This window comes from Eretmochelys imbricata, chromosome 27 (genome assembly GCF_965152235.1).
Source record: "Eretmochelys imbricata isolate rEreImb1 chromosome 27, rEreImb1.hap1, whole genome shotgun sequence".
Lineage (NCBI taxonomy): Eukaryota > Metazoa > Chordata > Testudines > Cheloniidae > Eretmochelys > Eretmochelys imbricata.
In genome coordinates, this window is record NC_135598.1 from 12,020,851 (window position 1) to 12,041,282 (window position 20,432).

Sequence of the window (20,432 nt, forward strand, 5' to 3'; positions counted from 1 at the left end):
TGGCTCCACGGCTGAATGTAGTCTGATTGTATGAAGAGCGTCACAACGGAGCTGACGTTAACTCAAGAGTTAAAGGCCCCGATGCAACAACCCTTCCTCCTGCGAAGCGCCTGTCTAGAGTTGGTATGGGAGAAAAGGATGGTTCAGGAAGGTGTGTTTCCTCTTAACATGATGGGGGATGGAGGAAGCACTCCCTTCTGCCGTTCCTTGGCCAGGTGGGGAAGGATGAAGGAGAAGAGTTCACTTGCAGGGATAGTCTTGTGGCTGGGACTGGGAGACCTGGACAAGTCACTTAGGGCTAGATTTTGAAAACAGCTTGGTCCTCTGATATCCTGAGTTCTGTTTAAAATCTACTCTTAATGTCAACTTCCAACATTGCTCTTCTTGCTTCATCAGGATCTTTGCACAATCCCAGAGCTGTTTCTTCAGCCACAGAGCCCTAAAACCTTCCTCTTAGAGCAGCTGCCACAGGGGACCTCTTGCTTGTCACCTTTTGTGATCTCTTTGTCCCCATCTCCTCCTGATCTGTCTTAGGCATTTGTTTGTTGTATTTGAGCACCTGGGAATTGTTCATCTGTTTATCCTGTGAGGTAGGGCCGTGCTACTAGCCTCCTCTTACAGCTGGGGCACCAAGGCATGGAGACACTAAATCATTTGTGAAGTCACGCAGGAGGCTTTTAGCAGAGGAGGGAATTGAACCCAGGTCTCTGGCTAGCACCCTGACCACTGGGCCACCCTTCCTCCTGATGCTGCATTCTGGGGATGAGTTAAACCCAACTGCCACCTTTTGCTGCAGCTGTTCCCGAACCTCCTCTTCAGTCTTGCAGCCAGGGGTCCCTCTCTGGTAGCTCGAATGTCTTTATGTCCTAGAGTGACCTTCAGAAAATGGCTATGTCTCCCCAAAGAGGAGGAGCCAGTTGAATTTGACTGACAGTCGAAAACTCCTATCTGGATGGGAAGGTGGGACTGCCATTCTACCTTCTGTTCCAGGTGGGGCCTCTTGAAGGAGACTCCACAGGGCTGCTGCCTACCAGCTTGGGGCATTACACCATAAATCACGACGCCCCTGCCACCCTGCAGAGCTTCCCACAGGAAAGTCCCGGATCCTTGCATGTAATAAATGCTCCTGCGATGAGGAGGAGACGCAAGGAGACCAGCTGGCACAGGCTGGCGCTCACAGCATCTGACACATAGCAGAGTGATGGGGGACATATGCCGGCTGAGTGGCAGACATGGGGGTGGGGAAGAGAAAGCGCCTGGCTGATGATCACACTCTGCTTTTTTATTTGGAAATATCGGGGGGCTGGGGACACCACACCCACATAGCCTAGAATTTTCAAACACGCTTAGCATCCACAGTTGAGGCCAGATTCCCCAAGGAGCCCGGTGGGTTGCGTGCTGAGCTGTCGTGAAAATCTGGCCATTTATTATGTGCCTCAAGGGGAGCTGGGCCCTTGGAAATCTGGCCCTGGCCTCTGTAAAACTCAGCCTGGAATGGGTGAAGAATTCTGAGTGTGTTGTGCTCTTGTAGCACCTGTCCGAGCTCTGTCTGTCATGGCGGTTGCACACAATGAATTAATTCTCACAAGCCTTGTGGGGGGAACGATCGCCCCCCATTTTCCAGATCAAGGTTGTTGGCTGTTCCCAGGCAAGCCACCAGCAGAGCTGGGAATGGAACCCAGGAATCCTGACTCTCAGAGCTGTCCATTCTAGGCCACGCGTCCCTCCCAGAAAGGCTGAGGTCCAAAGAGACAGTGTGGTCTCTGAGTTACTACAGAAGGTTCTTTCCCAGGTGTCTGGCTGGTGGGTCTTGCCCACGTGTTCAAGGACTAACTGATCACCATACTTGGAGTGGGGAAGGAATTTCCCCCAGGTCAGATAGGCAGAGACCCTGGGGAGGGTTTTCCCCTTCCTCTGCAGCATGGGGCTTGAGTCACTTGTAGGTTTAAACTAGTGTAAATGGCGGATTCTCTGTAACTTGACATCTTTAAATCATGATTTGAGGACTTCAGTAACTCAGCCAGAGATCAGGGGTCTAGTACAGAAGCTGGTGGGTGAAGGTCTGTGACCTGCGATGTGCAGGAGGTCAGACTAGATGATCGCAATGGTCCCTTCTAGCCTTAAAGTCCATGAGACTGTTGGAGAGAGACCTTAGCAACCAAGGCAGTAGACTGTAAGGGGCGGCCATTTGCTCTCTGTTTGGACAGCACCTAGGACATTGGGATACCTGATATTGGTTGGGCCATGAGGGCCTTGCTGGCTTTTCATAGTAAATAATAACAATCTGCCCCAGAACAGGTGCTACGATCCATGCTGGCTAGATCCATCCTATCTAGTCTATCTAGGCTCTTCTCTGTCATATCTGAGCGCCCTGCTCACACCTGTTCCTAGGGAGGGGTCGTGTTCCTGGGCAGTGACCTTTGGGGTATAATGCGCAATGCTTCGTCCAGCTCAGAAAGGGGGTGGCTCCATCTTAGAATATGTCCGAGAGCCCCATCTCTCCTAGGTACTTATAACATCTGAGCACATCACAATCTCCAAACGTATTTACCCTCCCAACTCCCCTCGGGGGGTGGGGGGGCAGGGCAGGACTATTCTCCCCATTGTACAGATGGGAAACTGAGTCTTGGGCGACGTCACATGGCGAGTCGGGGCTCTCTGACATCTCAGGTCAGCGCCGTAACCGCTCTCCTTCCTCTCAGCTCCCTGAACCGCCCCACCCCCCTTCCCCCACCCAGAGGAGTGAAGGGGGGCAGTGATTCTGGGGGTGCCTGGGTGCACAGGGAAGCTGTTACATAAGGACAGTGGGGAGGAACTGCTCTGTGCTGCCACCTAGTGGAGGCTGTGGCCCTAGCAGCCCTTTGGCCCCAACTAATAATAGGCAGAGGCAGAGGGGAAATGCTTTTATCTGCCTCTGTTTCCCCTTCCAGAGCCCGACCTAGAAGACTGCAGTTTTGGCTGCCGAGGGACCTCCCCGCAGGAAAGCCTCTCCTCGATGTGAGTACCTTTCGCCTGTCCTCCGACACTGGGGGTGAGGGGGCACCACCTGTGTGTAGGGTGAGCTATAGGCAATACCAGCGGGTGAGGAGAAACTGAGGAACACGGTGAGGGGAAGGGAGGCAGCCGCTTCCCAGTCTGGAGCAGAAGTGGGGAGGTCTAGGAAGGAGTGGAGCGGCGCAGAGACATCCCCTCCCAGTGTGGGGCAGAAGGGCTTGGGAAGGGGGATGTGAGAGGGGCAGAGACCGACCCTCCCAGAGCAGGGCTGGTAAGAGGGTTGTAGAGACAGTCACTTCCAGTGCAGGGCAGGGGAGAGGGGCTTGGGTGGGGAGGGAGGTGCAGAGGCAGGGTTTCCCAGTGTGGGGCAGAGGGTCTCCGGGTTGGGGGGAGGTGCAGAGACAGCCCCTCCCAGTGTGGACTAGAGAGGGGTGAAGGATCCGAGTCCATCTTCTGACAGCCCTTCTCCCGGGGCCACTCCCCAGGTCCCCCATCAGCAGCCTCCCCACCCTCTTCGACCAGACTGTGTCCTGTAGCAGCAGTGGGCAGCTGGAGAACGTCCCGCAGGCCACCCCCAACATCGAGCAGCTCCTGGAGAAGCAAGGCAACGGGGAAGCCGGCGTAAATAGTGAGCCGGGAGGGGAGAGGGCTGGGGGACCCCTATGGGGCTGGGTCCCCCAGGGACCTGCCACCAGCTTCATGGCCAGCTGTGCCTGGCACAGGGGTGGGCTTCTTCCCCTCTGTTTGGGGGTAAGAGTGGGGGAGGCCGCAGACGGGGGGGGCTCGGCAGGGTGGGTAGAGAGGTGCTGAGACAGCCCCTCCTGGTATGGGGCAGGGGCTGGGGAGCGAGGAGTGCAGATACAGCCCCTCCCAGGGTGGGGAGGGGAGCTCCGTGCTAACCCGTGCCGAAGTGGAAAGGACAGGGGGGACTGGTACGCCCCTGTCCCTGCACAGTAGATGCTCTAACTGTGTCACCCCCACGTGCCCCCTCTTCTCCTTCCCACCCCTCCTCCCTTCCTTTCCCTCTTCCACTGCCCCCCTCCTCTCTCTGCCCCCCCGCCCCATCCCCCTTCCCCCCTTTCGTTTCCCGCAGTTGTAGAAATGCTCAAGGCCCTGCACTCCCTGCAGAAGGAGAACCAGCGGCTGCAGGAGCAGATCATGACCCTGACGGCTAAGAAGGAGCGGTTGCAGCTCCTCAACGTCCAGCTCTCTGTCCCCTTCCCAGTGGTGACCACCAGCAACGGCCCTTCCAGCCACGCCCAGTACATCCTGCCTGCCAATGGTGAGGGGCCGCCTCGCCCTGGCGATGGGAGGGAGACCCCTGCGCCCACTCCTAACGGTCCCGCCACCCCAGGAGCCTGCCGCACAGGGGCTCTCTGGGCCGGGGGGAGGAGGTTTGAGGGATTTTTATCATGGTGCAGAAAACCGCGCCGGGTCCAGCCATTGGCTGCACGTGCTGTCCCTCTGTGTCACCATGGTGATGCTGGGCTCCACCCCGACTCCCTCTTCTCTCCTGCAGTGTGCAACAGCGACTCCCTGAGCATCAACAAGAGCCCCCCCTGCAAGAACAGCTTTGGGATGGAGAACTCCCTCTCCACCTCCTCCGAGGTACTGTGGCCGCCGAGACCCTGCAGTGGGGCCCAGGGACTCCCCCATACGGTATCGCTGCACCCCAGCAGCAGCACACAGCGGTGGCCAGATCCCCTGGACTGAACGGGAGGGTCCGGCAGGGTGAAACCAGCCCCTACTCGCCGCCCTGGGTGTTCTGTGATCTAAGGGGCTGGATTTCTGCAGATGGAGTCAGGGAAATCGAGGCCAGGACTGGCAACAGGGGGCTCCTTAAGCTTTGCCGGCTCATCTCCGGGGCGCATCCACCCCCACCCAGGGCGTGGAGGGCCGTGGTGGTGGGTATGTGCTAGGTGCTGTACAAAGGGAAGTGAGAATGCTGGCGATTTACTCTGCGTCCCTAGAGACTGGGCATTTGGGTGTCAGCTTCCAGCCAGGCATGTGAGAGCCCGGCAGCCTCACCCCACACGCAGCATTCCTGCCCCTGGCTGGGCACACGCCCCAGCTGCAGGGCAGGGGGCTGAGCGGCCAAATAACAGCACCTGAGGTTCAGTTCTCATCCTCTCTCTGTTTCTCTGCTTCTCCCTCCCAGGATCCACACTCGGGCTGCCCCAGCAGAAGCAGCTCGTCCCTCTCCTTCCACAGCACCCCTCCTCCCCTGCCGCTGCTGCAGCAGAGCCCGACCTCGCTGCCCCTTTCCGGGGTGCAGCAGCAGGTCAATGGCCTGGCCAGGGTGACGGCCGGCTCGCTGGGGGGAAGTGCGGCAGCCAGTCACGGCCTGCCCACGGGGCCCGGGGTGGATGGCCTGCTGGGGAACCTGGCGGGAGGCCAGCAGGTGCCCCTCAATGGGATGCTGGGGAATCTGAACGGAGCTCCGGCCACCCAGCCGCCGAACCCTCTGACGCAGGCGAGCGGGCCGCCCGCCCTGCAGCTCTCCACCAGCCTGAGCAGGTGAGAGGGGCCCCCCCAGGTATCCCGAGGGGGAGCTGCACAGTCATCCCTGCATCTCCGACCCCCCCCCGGCACAGCCGCTGTCTCCCTGTGGGGCTACGACCCCCGGCCCTTCGTTTCCTCTTTCCTCCAGAACTCCAGCCTTGTGTCAGGCTAGTTCCCTCTGTGCAAACGAACACAGGCATGCTTCCAAAATTAGGCACGGCCACGGCAAACTAAACATGTACATCCCAGACCACACAAACCCCAATATGTGCATGAACTCCCCAAAGCATGCCCCAAGCAAGATGTGACAATGCATCCCAGCACAAGTATGACAGTTATTGCTTGTGTGAGGCACTGTGCTTAATGACATGTGCGCACCTAGTGAGAGAGACAGTCCCTGCCCTGAAGAACTTGCAATAGAAACAGACTAAGGGTGGGAGGGGAAACTGAGGCACGGAGCAGGCAGGTGACTTGCCCAAGGTCACACAAGTGGTCAGTGGCAGAGCTAGCATCCTGCCCACTGGACCGCACTGTCTCCCATAGAGGCAGCTGAGTTTGACCCGTAAGGGAAGCTCAGCTCAAATGACTTCAGTCGTGTATCCTTACTGAGGAGCCTGGCTCATAGTCTGTGGCAGGGCTTCCCCTCTGAGACTGCTGCTCTCCTCGGGGCTGGGCTTGGGCGGAAATACCCCTGCGGGGCAGCAGGCTATGCTAACTTCCGGTCTTCCCTGCAGCGTGCCAGGCCTGAGCCCCCTGACGGAGCAGCAGCGGCATGTTCTGCACCAGCATGAACACCAGCTGCAGCAGCTGCAGCAGCTGCTCACATCCCAGCCGCTTAATCCGGTAAGTATCCCTGTGCCGGGTCTCTGCCCCCTCCAGCAAGGGCCTGGCCTGAAGTTTGGACTGGGGAAGATTTAGTCCAGTGAAGAGAGACTGGCCAAGACCTGATGCATCCGTCGCTATGTTTGCTAAATATCTCGTCTACATGCACAAGTTGCACTAGTTTAACTGTGGGCTTCTCTACCCATGTCCTTAAACTGGGACCAACGCTGCAGAGGTCGGCCCTAAAATTAGTTCTTAAACCAGTGCAACCCCTGTGTGGACACGCTCATTTTGGCTTACTTTTGGGTTCGTTTAAACTGATTTCAGTCGCACACAAAGTTCCACCGCTTTCAGTCACTCGGCTTACGTTCACACCTTAGTTAAACCAGAGCCAGTTAGGCAATGTTTTGTGTAACGCACACACCTCCTGGGTGTGGTGCTCTGTCCTCTCTAGTGGCACCGAGACCACATAGAGATTAATGAGTCTGCTACAGCCTTAGCTAAGGGCCACGTGGCTTTTAGCTCATGCACTAAGCTTCAGAGGTCCCAGGTTCGATCCCGCCTGCTGACGACCAGGGTCTGTCGGTGTTACATTTGCCCTGCAGTTTGAGGTCTGGTTGCCACTCGGGTAGGCAGACCCACACAAGCACGGTTGAAAATAGCAGTGTAGACGCGGCTGTGTGGATTTCAACGGATGTTGTGGAAACCAGACCAGAACCCAGGGTGCGTGCTTGCATTGCTAGCCTGTGTCACCACATCTACACTGCTATTGGGAGCAGTGACAATCACTCAGGTACAGGTCGCTCAAGTATGTTTACCTATGCTGCAGTCACGGCTCGGATTGCAGTGTAGATGTGCCCTCTGTGTGCTGATCAGGCCCCAGGGAGCCGTCAGCAGGAACATGAGGCATCCACGTGCCGTGAACGGAAAAGCAACGCAGCTCGCGCAGACTTGGCATTTGGTAGGTGGGCAGAACCAGTGCAATTTACACGCCAAGCCTGGAAAGTTGGTGAAGCGGGAAAGGCAGTGCCTAACAAGGGCCTGATTCTCCTCTCACTTAAACAAGTTGAAGTCCACTGACTTCTCTGGGGAATTGCTCTGACCTACACTGGTGTAAATGAGATCTGGCCTTGTAGGGGAGAGGGGGGAGACTGTTTATCTTACAATCTTGTCTCATTTGCTTTGCCGTGCATTGCATCAATTTGGCATCCAGGGGTGTTCAAAAAGGAGCATGAATTGTATGGCGTCCCTATTTTCACTTGTTTCTCTGGCCAGCTGGTGTGTAACTTACAGCCTCGTTCACGTCAATGCTGAGCTGGGCCCCACATTTCACTGGCACTCATATAAACAACAAACAAACCTATCCTCGTGTGCTGGAAATAATTGATCTGGTTCCTATTTCATGTACACTTATGAAACTTCAGTAGAGTTAATCCTGGGTTAAACCAGTGTAACAATCAGGCTCCGTGAGTGTGTAAAATATCTTGGGCCAGATCCCCAGTTGGTGTAAATCAGCATAATTCCATTTAAGTCAATGGAGCTATGCAGCTTTACATCAACCTAGAATCTCACCCATTAGGTGTCAGTCTTACATTATACACGCAGGTTTCCAGGTTAAACTATTTATAATCAGAACAATATTTTTCAAGGGGATTCTCTTCTACACTAGCTGATGTCACCATGTCATCCTCTTGCTCCCTTTGTGTGTGGGAACGATTAGTTAGCTCCACGGGTGTATTCTGCTGGTCGATGGTTTCCATGGAAGCTAAAGTGGTTTAATTTGATTGGAGCACATCTCTGTCAGCTCCAGGTCCCTTCCATCCTTCCAGGATTCAGCTCACCTGGAGTAATTAATTCCACCAGAGGGGATTAAATATAACAAGGTCGGTTTCGGCAGAGGGAGGGGAATTGAAGGCCAGTCTGAGAATTCATAGCAATTAATTCCACAAGCTGCTGGACATCAGATTAAATACTTCAGATAGATTGAAAGGGGGCTGGATACATTTGTGGGCCAACATGTTTGTAAGGATCCTAAAATAGGAGTCATTCAATCTTATGCTTCAGGGTGCCTGGTGATGACTGAAGAGGTCAGGAAGGATACCAAGCACACTGCAACCCCAGGACCATATCTACTCTAGGAAAATGGATTATGTTAGAAAACATGATCACAAACGCAAGATGTTAAACACGACTTAGCCACCCAGTGTGGACAGGGATATGTTGTGCTTAAAAATGTGCCAGCTGGTTGTGATTAACCTAGTGGATACAACATAACACTGCAAGACCAGGGAGGAGGCATGGGATAAGAGCTGAGAGGGGCAGAGGGGCATGCTGTGTTAGTGAATCAGGTGTGAGTCTGTGTCTCTGCATCCATGCAGGTACATGCATGCAAAGCCTCCCACGTGCTCTGTCCCTTTATCCAGCCTGACTCTCTCTCCCCGTCTCCAGGAGCAGCAGGCCTTGGTGTTCCAGATGATGCAGCAAATCCAGCAGAAGAGGGAGCTGCAGCGGCTTCAGATGACGGGCACCTCCCAGCTGCCCATCACCAATCTGCTGACGGCCACCTCCACGCCCCTCCTCCACTCGAGCGCCACCGCCCTGATGACCTCCGCCGCCCCGCCCCCTCCCAGCGGCAGCTCCCTCCTGGCGTCCATGTCCCCCCAGCAGCTCAACCCCGGCAACAGCCTGATGGGGACCCCGACAGCCCCGCCCTTGAGTGCTCCGGGGAATAGTTTGATGGCTTCAGGGGCGGGAGTCCCACCGGTCCTTTCCACACAAACCAACCCCTTCCTCAACCTGCAGGCGGACAGCAGTGCCCAGAAAGGAACGGTGCGTAAATTAGGAGTATTACGGTAACGCCCAGCTGAAATCAAGGCCCCCCTGTGCTAGGCTGTGTACAGGTGTGTAGTAAGAGACAAATCCCTGCCCCAATGAGCTTGCAGTCTAAACAGGGGAAACTGAGGCAGAGAGAGAGGCAGCGCCTTGCCCAGGATTAGAGAACGCATCCGTGCCCTACCCACGAGACTAGGCTGCCTCTCTGGCTCATCCGCCTCCCTCATTAGCCAGCCAGGTGGGCCTGATCCTACCCCCACTGACATCAGTGGGGTCAAGACAGGGCGCTGGGGTGAGCAAAGGTGCACCCACAGATGCCCACCCACGCACATGCCAGGCCAGCTGCAGAAGCAGGCATGGCAGCGCCCGGATCTGCTCATGACTAAGGCTGCGAGTCTGTCATGGAAGTCACGGATTCAGTGACTTTCTGTGACCTCTGCGACTTCTGCACCAGCACCAGTTTGGGTGTGTGGGAGGGGGCTCAGGGCTAGGGGCAGGGGGTTGGGGTTGGGGGGGGCACTTACCTCGGGGTGCGGTGCTCCCCGGCTCCCACTGGCATGGCCCTGCAGCTCCTCACATGCACAGCCGGCTCGGGAGCCCCTGCTAGCCCCGCCAACCCTCCCCCTCCCAGCACCAGGGGGGTCCTGGGCCACCTCCTCCAGCACCCGTGGTGCCCCCCCGACTAACCCCCCAGAGCACCCATGGGCCCCCCCCCCAAGTTTTTGTTAGGGGTATATAGTAAAAGTCATGGACAGGTCACAGGATGTGAATTTTTGTTTACTGCCCATGACCTGTCCACGACTTTTACTAAAAATACCTGTGACTAAAACGTAGCCTTACTCATGACATCTCGAAGGGGCAATGCCCCTCCCCAGGCAGATGTGGATGATGATTTTGTGTGGCCCTGGGCCAGAGCAAGTGGGGGCCCCTCCCCACGCCTTCCGCCTGAAGTCCTCCCTCAGCCCCCCAGTCATTCCTGCTAGGGGGCAGGGCGTAAGGGCTTGCCCTCCTCCGCCTGCCCGGGAGGAGCGGATCAGGGTGCAGGGTCACCCAGTTGGCTGGGGCCCCTGGGCACGGGTCCCATTAGCCCCTGGGCACGGGCCCCATTGGCCCAGTGGCTAATTTGCCTCTGTTCCCAGGCTCTGAGTTTATTGGCTTCACATGGTAAAGTACAAGGGGGATTGCTTTCTTGACCGGCAGGGCTCAAGAGGGGATACACATGCAGTCAGGGGCACAGAGAAAGCAGGAGGGTATTGGCTGCTGTCAGTGGCAGGACCCCAGATTTGAGAGGCCAGAATGATGTGAACTGCTATGACAAAGCCCCGTCAAACTCGCCATCTCTTGCCCTGTAGACAGGGCCTAGAAGGCCCAGCCCGGTGAAGCTCTGGGGAGCAAATGCCAGAGTCAAGGAGTCTGTTGAAACTGGGAGCAGGGAGGTCTCCAAATCGAGTGTCCCTGCTGATCTCAGCCTTGGGGGGAAGCGGGCAGTCCTCATTCAGGCTGCTTGCCCCAGCAGGGGCAGGCCGGCCACGTGGCAGGGCTTTCTCGTTTCTACTCACTTGCGGGTTGCTGCCTGTCTGATGACTCTCTTCTCTGCGTCTTTTTTTAAAGATCATGAGTGAAAAGGGAGCTGCTGTCACCCAGGACAAGGGCTAAGCCTCCCCACCCAGACCAGCGGCCAGCTCCTCTCTGCTACAGGAACGTGGCTCTCCGTGGTCACAGATTTGGATACTTTAGAGCAATGAGCACAAGGCTTCTGAGAAGGTCTTCCCAGCCATGGGAAGTGCCAGGTGGTGCTTTAGAAGACAACGTGTCTCCGGCCAAGACCTGGTATCGCGTGCCCTTCTGAGAGGAGAGATGGGGCACGGGGAGGTCTCTACCGGTTTGATCCATGGCACACTTGCGCGAAGCGAAGTTACATTTCTCCTTGCTAAGCAGAGGGTGAGAGTTTGCCTGTGCTCTGACACCTTCCGGCCTCTTCTCCAGTGCGTGTGTGTGTATGAGTGTGCACATGTGTGAGGCCTCCGGGATGGGGCCCTAACCCAAGACCACAGAGTATCCTAGGCCAAGGCTGTGGTTGAAGGGTCATCTCTGCTTGTTTTCTGCACAGCATTCAGACAGCTTGCAGCACCCTCCGGGGGGATGCCAGATATGGCTCGTCTGGGAAAGTGGGGCAGGGCCATGGGTGGGAGGGGGGGGAGACAAGATTCTGTTCCATCACATGGGGAAACTAAGAGGAATATGAGCTGTGAAAACCCTGCCAAAAACCTACAGCAGGGACTTCCTTCCTACCTGTCGCCTTGTGACCCCTCAAGGAGATGATCTGCCGTCGGGAACCACCACGCACGGCCACCCCACCAGATCCAAATCCAGCTTGGGAAGACATGGGTGGCAGAGCTGTGGAAGGGGATTGGACATCAGGGGTGAATGCCACCTTCTTCTTACCCCAGCCACTGTGGTGAGTTACTCTGCTGAAGATTAACCTTAAAGACACTACTGGGACCTCTACGCCAGCGGCAGGGCAGACGCCGGTTGGTCAGCTGGGTGCTGTCCCTTCCACGTGAGAAGCACACTCCTCCCTCTCGCACTCTCTGTTGTTCTCTCCTTCCAAGATCTACAGGCCCAGCATTACCACTTGAAAAGGGCTAACTCCAGTACCGCCAACCGTCTGCCCCGCCGCAGGGAGTGTGTTATAACCAGGCCGTCTTTTCACGGGGCTAAAACAGCACCAAGGAGACAGAGGGAGGGAGGGTCTGAAATCTCTTACTTTTGCTTCCTTACCCACCTCCCGAATGTGGCTAGTCTGGCAGAGAACTTTCTCCCCCGTTGCTGGCACTAGATAGCCCAAGCCCTGGAAATGCAGCCAGTCTTCCCAGCCTAGGGCATTGGATAACCTCATTGCTTCACACTGTCTGGTGTTAACTCCACCTTGAGACCTGGTCCTGTGGCAAAGAAACCTGCTTCCTCTAAGGTTGGACAATGCAGGGTTGTTGTTTTTTGAAGGACAGTTCGGGGAGGGGGAATCGGCGTCAAACGTTTGAATTCCCCCTCCGCTGGTTAAATCCGGATCTCTTGGGGAGGCGGGGGGGTCAAGACTCCAGCGACTGGAAATACTGAGGGTCTTAAAAAAGTTTTCAGACCTTACCGAATACAAATGATTTTCAGCACACCCCCACCGCCTTGTCTGGTTTGCACTATTCAAATTTGTCAGCGGTGGGTCTGTGCTGATATCAGTGGAAAAGCTCATCACCGTTCGACTCCATCTATTAAGCCCATTACACATTTGTTCTTTGATGTGATTTTAAAGATCGTTGCCCCAGTGGTTGAGCAGAACTAACAGCAGAGAGCGCCCCGCCGGGGTCTTGCTTTCTGTTCTGTGAACTGGGCAGAACAATGCTCTCTGTTCGGAAAGCTATTGTTTTGTTTTTTTTTTTAAGCTATTGTTTAAAAACAAGAAGAAGCTACTGGAAAGATGGAGATGGCAGCTATAAAAGTGAAAATGGGGGAAAAAGTGGTTTTGCTCTCGTCCTTATGGTCTCTGCAATACCAATAGGAGAGGCTGCAAAATGCGATTCGAGTGAATGTTCCTTCTCTCCCCAGCCGCCTCCCCAGTGAGTTAAGAATCAAGATGTGCCAAACTTCCATCAGCCTGGCACATGTCACAGACTGGGACGTTGAATTCCGTTTTCCTCTCGCCTGATGGTGTTTTTTGTTTGCCCCAACCCTGAGTTGCACGATTCTGAGCCTGCACTTTTTGATGCGTAATTTTTTTCCCCTCTGCAAGCAGGGGGCTCCTCCTGCAAGCACTCCCCCGAGTGGAACAGTGATACAGGGTGCCATGTTTCCACATGCAAATTGGCTGGTCTGATGCCGACCTGGCGTGTGCGTGTGAGAATCCGAGAGGGCCTGTGAGATTCCATCCATGAAAAGCTGCACGAGCAGAATTGCAATTTCAGAGGGTGGCTGTGCTAAAAGCTGACCCCGAAATATTCTGCCAGCAGCTGTCTTGGGTTGATTTGTTCCTTTACTGTAGAGCTCCAGATCCGGGTTGCCATCTATGCCCCTGTTAGGACAACAATCCATTAACACAGTGGGGGGAGCGTTTCACTTCCTGGCCCCTTTTTCATTCCAGCCAGTTCGACTCACAATGCAATGAGTTCATTCTCCACGACAAATGACAGCGAATCCAAGGAGTCTGTTTCCCAATCAGTGTCTCCATTGGTGCTGGTTCCATTCAAGGCCTGGTTCGGTGGATTCCTAGCTACCCCTGTGTGTATTTGACACATATTTATTTGTTGACATACCAAGACTCTTAGCTCTAAGGCAGCTTCGTAGATCAGACGGGAAAAGTTGAGGATAAGAGGAAGGAAGAGACAGATAGCACTTAAAGAAAAGATTTCTCTGGCTTCTTCCAAAAGCACCTGGTCCCTTTAAAATATGCTCCTTGCCCAGTCCTGTCAGGAGATTAGGATGAGTTAAGGGGCCACTTTTAGAAGGCTGACATTAAACTTTGTCTCTGTGTGAAAAAGAGGAAGAGGAGAAAAAAATATAAAAGCTAAAGATTATCTGTTTCGGTTGCACTGGGGTACACAGTTCTTTACCCGTTTTAATGCTAATGTCACATTTAGTATGTTGCATGTGTCTTTTTTTTTTATTAAATAAAAGAGAAAAAATGTGTATATTTTTGGCAATTTAAGGTAATGTAGCTAAGATATATTTTTTTCACGCTGCTTGACTGTTCTTTATTATAATAAATAATATTAATATTCATATTGAAGACCTTTTTGATACATTTAGGGTTTCAGATTTTAACTAAGGAAGTGGGTTGTGTGTTGGATAAAAATATCTTAGTTTCCGTTAAAGCTACCGACAGTGTCTGAATCATCCGTGTAAAAGGGAAAGATGTTGCTCCTAATTTATTTTAAGGTTCCATGACTATAGATGTTTTAATAAATGGGTTAATCAATTGTTAAGGGTTTTTTTAGAGTCCAGTGAGTTAATAGGTTGCTTCTGACCATCTGTAGCATCTTCTACTGATGTGTTTATAACCCTCTCTAAGACATACTATTCATCCTTATCACACCGCTTACAAACTATTGATAAATGAAACCTTACTATAAAGTATGACCAAAAAGCTAAGGATGAATTTTTCAAGTGATGAATGGGGTCTTTGGGGACGTGATCCAAAGCCTGTTGAAATCAGGGGGAGTCTTTTGCATTGCTTTACAATGTGTCTTAGAGCCCTGCTTAAAGAAAGCTCTAGGCATATGCTTAAGTCCATCCCTCTGCAGGATGGCACCTGGACACATTCTTAACTTCAAGCAGAGGTGTTGAAGTCCCGTTGACTACAGTGGGACTTGAACACCTGCTTAAGCGCTGTCCTGAATATGGGACGTTTCTGGGAGCGAGGCCTTTATTGGGGCTAGCTGGGTGCTGAGCTCTGAGCTGCCTTGGGCCTGGTTTTCACAGGCACTCTGCACCCGTGCAGCTCCAGGTGAAGTGATGGGGAGCTGTGGCTTCTTGGCATCCTCGGGAGAATCGGATCTGAGGTGTCTTAACCTTGGGAGCCCCAAAGTGGAAGCACCCAACATTAGTATGCATTCTTGGGAAAGCTTCGGCCTACTTAACTGAAGAGGGGTGAGGGGAAGAGCATTGTCCCCTAGCAGCTTAGTCATGTGGTCCTGAGATTGTGGGCTTAACCTGACACCTGGCTGGGGAGGGAGACAGCCTGAGCTCTGACCCAATCAAGGGCACCGGAACCTATGGGGTGGGGGGCAAATCAAAGTGCCCCCTCCCTCTCCACAGCTGGCTGCTCCTGCAGTGAGCCCGCTGCCTTCTCTTCTGGTGCCACAGCAGCCCCTGGTGGGCAAAAGGTGTAATTGCACAGCGCCCCCCCAGCAGAATCTATTATTCTGCGAGGGGAGGGGGAATCTGTGGGGGACATGAATTCTGCGCTTACGTTTCTTTTGTTAAAAAGTGGGGGGCATGGCCCCCTTCCGGGTCCAATGCTGGTGGACCCAATCCCCACAGAAGAAAGAGCAATATCTACCTGGGCTTGAGATGTCTTTGTAACCAGATGGGATGGGCCTGAAACCAAACTCTTGTTTCCATCTCTGGCCCTTATGCCTGGTTTTCCAAAGGGGTCCACTTCTAATTAGGCAGTGAAACAAATGGCCCTATTGTTCCAAAGAGCCCTGCACGCCAGATGCTGCACTCTCTTGAGCTCTGGCTGCTTATTTAGGTGCCTCTGAAAGGGTTGGTCGTCTTAGGAAATCTGGTGCTGAGGGTGGGGGCTGAGCCCATGCGTATCCAGCCCTGTGTCTGAACAGGACAAACCTCCGGACTTAGACACACTCCAGTGGGAGGATAGTTTGGACCCAAACGCTTGTGGTCTCCACACCGTTCATCCTTCCCTGGTACTAATCTGGTGCCTAAATACCCTAGAGGATCTGGGCCAAAGGACTTGCCCAAGGATTCACAGAGCGTATGTGAGAGCAGGGAACTGGACCTTGTTTTCCTAAGTCCTAGCCACTATGTCATCTGTCCTCTTATCCCCAGAGTTTTCCTACTTTCTTCTTTTGCACACCCACACCCATCCTCTATCACCACTTTTCATGCTCACCCATCGAATCCACCATCTTAACTCCGAATGTGTTTTGCCATAAAGCTTTAACCACACACAGAACTGGGCGCCTGATCTACACTGCAAAGTTAGGCTGGCCAAACTACATCAGCCAAGGCTGTGAAAAATGTCACACCCTTTTTGACGTAGTTAAGCCAACCTAAGCCCCAGTGTAGACACCTCTAGGTCAATGGAAGAATTCTTCCATCGACCTATGTCCCCCACCGGTGGGTTTATGACAGTGATGGAAGAGCACCTTCCATTGATGTAGTGAGTGTCTAGACTTCAGGGAAGCAACTGTGCCAGAGTGGTGTTTCTCGTGTAGACATATTCTGATTTTTAAACTGATTTAGTTAAACTGGTGCCAAATGCTGTGTGGACACTCTTATTTCAGTTTAAATTAGGAGTAGGCCTACTTTAGACACAAAGTTGAACCAATTTAACTGATCTTATATCGATGTTGTAAAATGGGTGTCTTTTTGTTTGTGAAAAGAAAAGGAGTACTAAGGTGCCACAAGTCCTCCTTTTCTTTTTGTGAATACAGACTAACACGACTGCTACTCTGAAACCTTTTTGTTTGGGAACACTCTTACAGAAGTTCACACCTGTCTTACATCTATTTAGCTTGCACATGTAAATTTACAGAGGCAACTCAACCCATACAACCAGTTTTAAAGCAATATGAGGGCATCCATGAGGGTTCTTGCTCCAGTTTAACTAATTCAGCTGTCTGTAGCCAAGGCCTCGGAAATGGATAGCTTGTTTCTCCTGGGATTGTTCCTCCCAGATTTTCCCTTCCCATTTTGTTCTGGGCAGGGGTAAGGTAATGAACAAGAATATTTTGTGCTTGAAATTCGTTCCAAGAGGTTCCTGAGCTGTGAAACAGAGTTTTGGTTCAAGTCTAAAATGGATCCCACAGGGAAGTCCGTGAGCTGCATTTGCAACATTGGTTTCCCATCTCCACCAATTGCAATAGACTGTGAGGGCACAAACACCGGGTCACAACTGGGGAAGAAAAATTCCTGGCAATTCTTTCCCCTCAACTATTTTTAAATGTGAAATTTTGTCAGACTTTGAAACAATTTTAACCAGCTTTATTGTGGGTTGAAAAAAATGGGAGCAGAAAAATTTGCAATTTTTGTTTTAAATTTTGAAAATTCATAAATCTCAGGTCCTGGAACAAATGTTTGTTTCACATCTACAGTGGAATTTACAATGGGGTTAGTTAACATGTGAAAACACGACTGAAAATCAAAGCGTAGACCAACTCTAAGGCACGTAGACCAACTCTAAGGCCTGGGTTTGATCCCAGACATCTTGCAACAGTCTAGGCCCCGTCTACATCACTAAGGAAATTCAGGCTGGTGTAATCTCCCTGGTGCAGTTACCACAGGACAAATCCCTAATGTAGATACATTTGCACTGACACAAAAGCAGATTTACAGCCTCTGCAGCTTAATCTGATAATCTAACCAAGTAAACCATGCCAGGGTATCTATGGTGTGCTTTGCCCTGCTGTAGCTACAGCTTCAAGCCTGGATGCCTTTATGGATTATTTTATTTTTTTTTAGTCAAACACAAGTTATTCTGCTCAATACAGGGGTGAGTGGGTGAAATCTCATGTGCTGTGTATCTAGGTCAAACTAGATAATCCGATGGTCTCTTCTGGCTTTAAAATCTAGGAATTACTCTGGAGTTAATTTCTTTTTTGACGTCAACAGGGCCTTATTTGTACATCACATTGCATACTACAGTCCTATGTCCATCTGAATTTGAGACCCCAACCAGCTATATCTCCATGGCTGGCAAAAGCTCCAATTCAAGAAAACATATAAGGACATGCTTATCCATCCCTGTTCAGGAAAGCCCTTAAGTGTGTGCTGACCTTTGACTTCAGTGGGACTCAAACACATCCTTAAAATTAAGCACAAGCACATGGATCACTTGATCATTACCTGCTCTGTTCATTCCTGCTGAAGCACCTGGCATTGGCCACTGTTGGAAGACAGGACACTAGGCTGGATGGACCTTTAGTCTGACCCAGTGTGGCTGCTCTTATGTTCTTATGCTTCAAATTAAACCATACCTAGATATTTGTGTGATTTTTTCCTAAAAAAGATTTTCATTTTAGGTCCAGAGTCATAGCCAGGAGCATGCTAAATTTCTTATAACATTTGTATGACTGCCATCAACCAGGCATACTCCATTTTCGCTTGGAGAACATTCAAGGGGATGACACTCTTTTAAAAAAAAAATCTTTCTACGGACAAAACTCCACTTCAGGTGCTAAACAGCAGTGGAATGTCTTCGACAGAAAACTGCTCCTATTTACCCTTCCTCTGCCGTCAGTGATAAAGGAATTCATTTTGGCCTCATTTGGCCTCATTTTCTCTCTGTTGTGTAATAAGCAGATAAGAGTGTCTTTGTATCATTAATGTATTTGTACAACCAGGAAATTGTTGCAGTCCTTGTTCTTTTAATAAAAGAGTTCTTTCCAAAAAATAAAAAGTAGGACCCAAAAAAAGTGAGTTCTGTATTTTTTTTTCACTTTATTGTCATTTCTGCCACAGCGCGAACAGTCCAGGAATAATTATAGCATGGTGTCTTTCTTGCGGGATCTACATGCTATAAAGCATTCCTAGAGAAAGTCACGGCTACTCAGATGCAGCCAGCTCTAGAGTGGAGCACAGCAGCTGTTTAACAGCCCACAGCTACACTGCACAAAAGGTTGGTGACCTAGCCAGTTGAAACTAAGGGGGAATTTTAGAGAGACAGAACATAGTTACCCAAAGTGGACTTTACCTAGGACATCAGGGTTAACACTTCTACTCTTATACGTCTAACTGGAATTAGGGATTAATTGCTCTGTGGCTAGGTTATTCCAAAACTGCCAGCTGCAGGGTTTCTTGCATCTCGGTGGGATGCAGCTGGCCAGTTGGAAACAAGGTTACATGGACGATGGATTTGATCTGGCACAGCAATTCCTGTTCTCTTGAGGGAACCAGTTTTGGGGGTCTGTAATAACCACAATAGCTCCAGCAGCGTGACACTGCCTAAAACCATGCGGGGCCCCACTGGTTCAGTTCTGACGCCACCCTGATTCAGGAAAGCACGTACGCACGTGCTTAATTCTCATGGACTTCAATGGGATTTAAACACATGCTTAATGCTGTCCTGATGAGCGAGCTTTTCCTGAATCAGGTAAAAGAGTACTAACTACTAAAGGCCCAGGCCTGCTTCCCCTCCCCTCCCCCCCAGTGTTAGATGAGATCTCTAACCCCTCTCTTTGGGGCGAGCACTCTTGAGAGAGGCACGAGGATAACAGCAGAGTGAACAGAAGAGCAATGCCCTGACATGTTTTGTCATCTGATTCCTCTGGAAAATGGCACAGACTAAAGCCAGCAATCTCCCTGGCCCCTTCAGTGCTTAGCCATCTGCACAAGGTAAATCATCACAGCTGTCAAAAAGTTACATTTTCCCCAGGGTAAATGTTAAAAAACCCAAACAGAACACCCTTTGACACTTCAACTATTCATTTAAAGGGAAGTGGGTGAGTCATGGGTAGCAAAGAGGCTAAATTCACTCTTCAGCTTCGATGTTCCGGTTGGGGAAATCGGCAGAGCTCATGGAAAGCACAGTTGGAGGACATTAAAATGAAATTTTCTCATGGCTTATTAGGTCAGCAGAATCCCTTCATGTAACAACAGCCGTGGAGTTCACTTGGCTATTGTATTTAGCAGATATAGCAGTAAAAAAACCCCAAAATGACTGCCAAAATTTAAAAAAAAAGGGCTTTTCCGTTCCTGGCTCTGATGTAATCAGATATCAGTCTGATGAAGGGCTCCATTCGAAGATGAACGTTCCAGCCCTGATCCAACAAAGTCCTTAAGCACATTGCTTAACTTTCAGCTCTTGGTTAGACCGATGGAAGTCAACAACACAGTGTTCAAGGTTGTCCCACTAAGACTGCAGCAGAGCTAGGAAAAGAACCCAGGAGTCCTGACTCCCCATCCTATTATTTATTTATCTGTATTTACGTAGCTCCAAGGAGCCCTTATCACGGACCAGGCCCTCCCTGTGCTAGTCACAAACACAGGACAAAAAGTTCCCCCCCTAAAGCGCTCACAATCTAACTATAAGAAGAGAGGTAACTGATGGAGACAGACAGGGGAGTCCACTTATGCTTTAACCAGACCAATGTGCGAATGCCATGTCAATTAGTTCAGAAGCAAAAGCCGGTCAAATTCAAATGAGAAATAAGGCATCCTTTATTTTTTTAACTATGAAGATGATTAAACATTGGAATAAACTGCAGGGAAGTGGGCAGTTCTCCATCTTTTGATGGCTTCAGAGCAAAACTGGACTCCGGTCTGGAAGATAGCCTTTACTCAGACAAGTTATTGCACTGGATCGAGGGGAGGTGGGTGACATTTCCATGGGTTGTGCTATACAAGAGGTCAGCCCAGTTGAGCCAGATGGTTCCTTCTGGCCTTAGAAGCTATGACAATACTCCAAGACTCAGAAGCCCATGAGAGCAGCCATACTGGGTCAGACCAAAGGTCCATTGAGTCCAGTCTCCTGTCTTCCAACAGTGGCCAATGCCAGGTGCCCCAGAGGGAATGAACAGAACAGGGAAACATCCAGTGATCCATCCCCTGTC

The 20,432-nt window shown here is 51.6% G+C and overlaps 1 protein-coding gene across 3 annotated transcripts in view; it reads left to right on the plus strand.

Annotated features, from left to right (window-relative positions):
* The window catches only part of MLLT6 (MLLT6, PHD finger containing), a 67,195-nt gene extending 53,273 nt beyond the window's left edge, over positions 1 to 13,922 (plus strand). For 2 of the 3 annotated variants that reach the window (XM_077806184.1, XM_077806185.1), the window contains exons 13-20: positions 2,931 to 2,997; positions 3,480 to 3,622; positions 4,088 to 4,276; positions 4,514 to 4,602; positions 5,153 to 5,511; positions 6,231 to 6,339; positions 8,767 to 9,147; positions 10,762 to 13,922. In XM_077806184.1, coding sequence (XP_077662310.1) covers positions 2,931 to 2,997; positions 3,480 to 3,622; positions 4,088 to 4,276; positions 4,514 to 4,602; positions 5,153 to 5,511; positions 6,231 to 6,339; positions 8,767 to 9,147; positions 10,762 to 10,806 — 1,382 coding nt within the window. In that variant the 3' untranslated portion in view covers positions 10,807 to 13,922. The remainder of the gene's footprint in view (positions 1 to 2,930; positions 2,998 to 3,479; positions 3,623 to 4,087; positions 4,277 to 4,513; positions 4,603 to 5,152; positions 5,512 to 6,230; positions 6,340 to 8,766; positions 9,148 to 10,761) is intronic. The other variant, XM_077806186.1, reaches the window with a different exon arrangement.
* Positions 13,923 to 20,432: the final 6,510 nt, after the last annotated feature.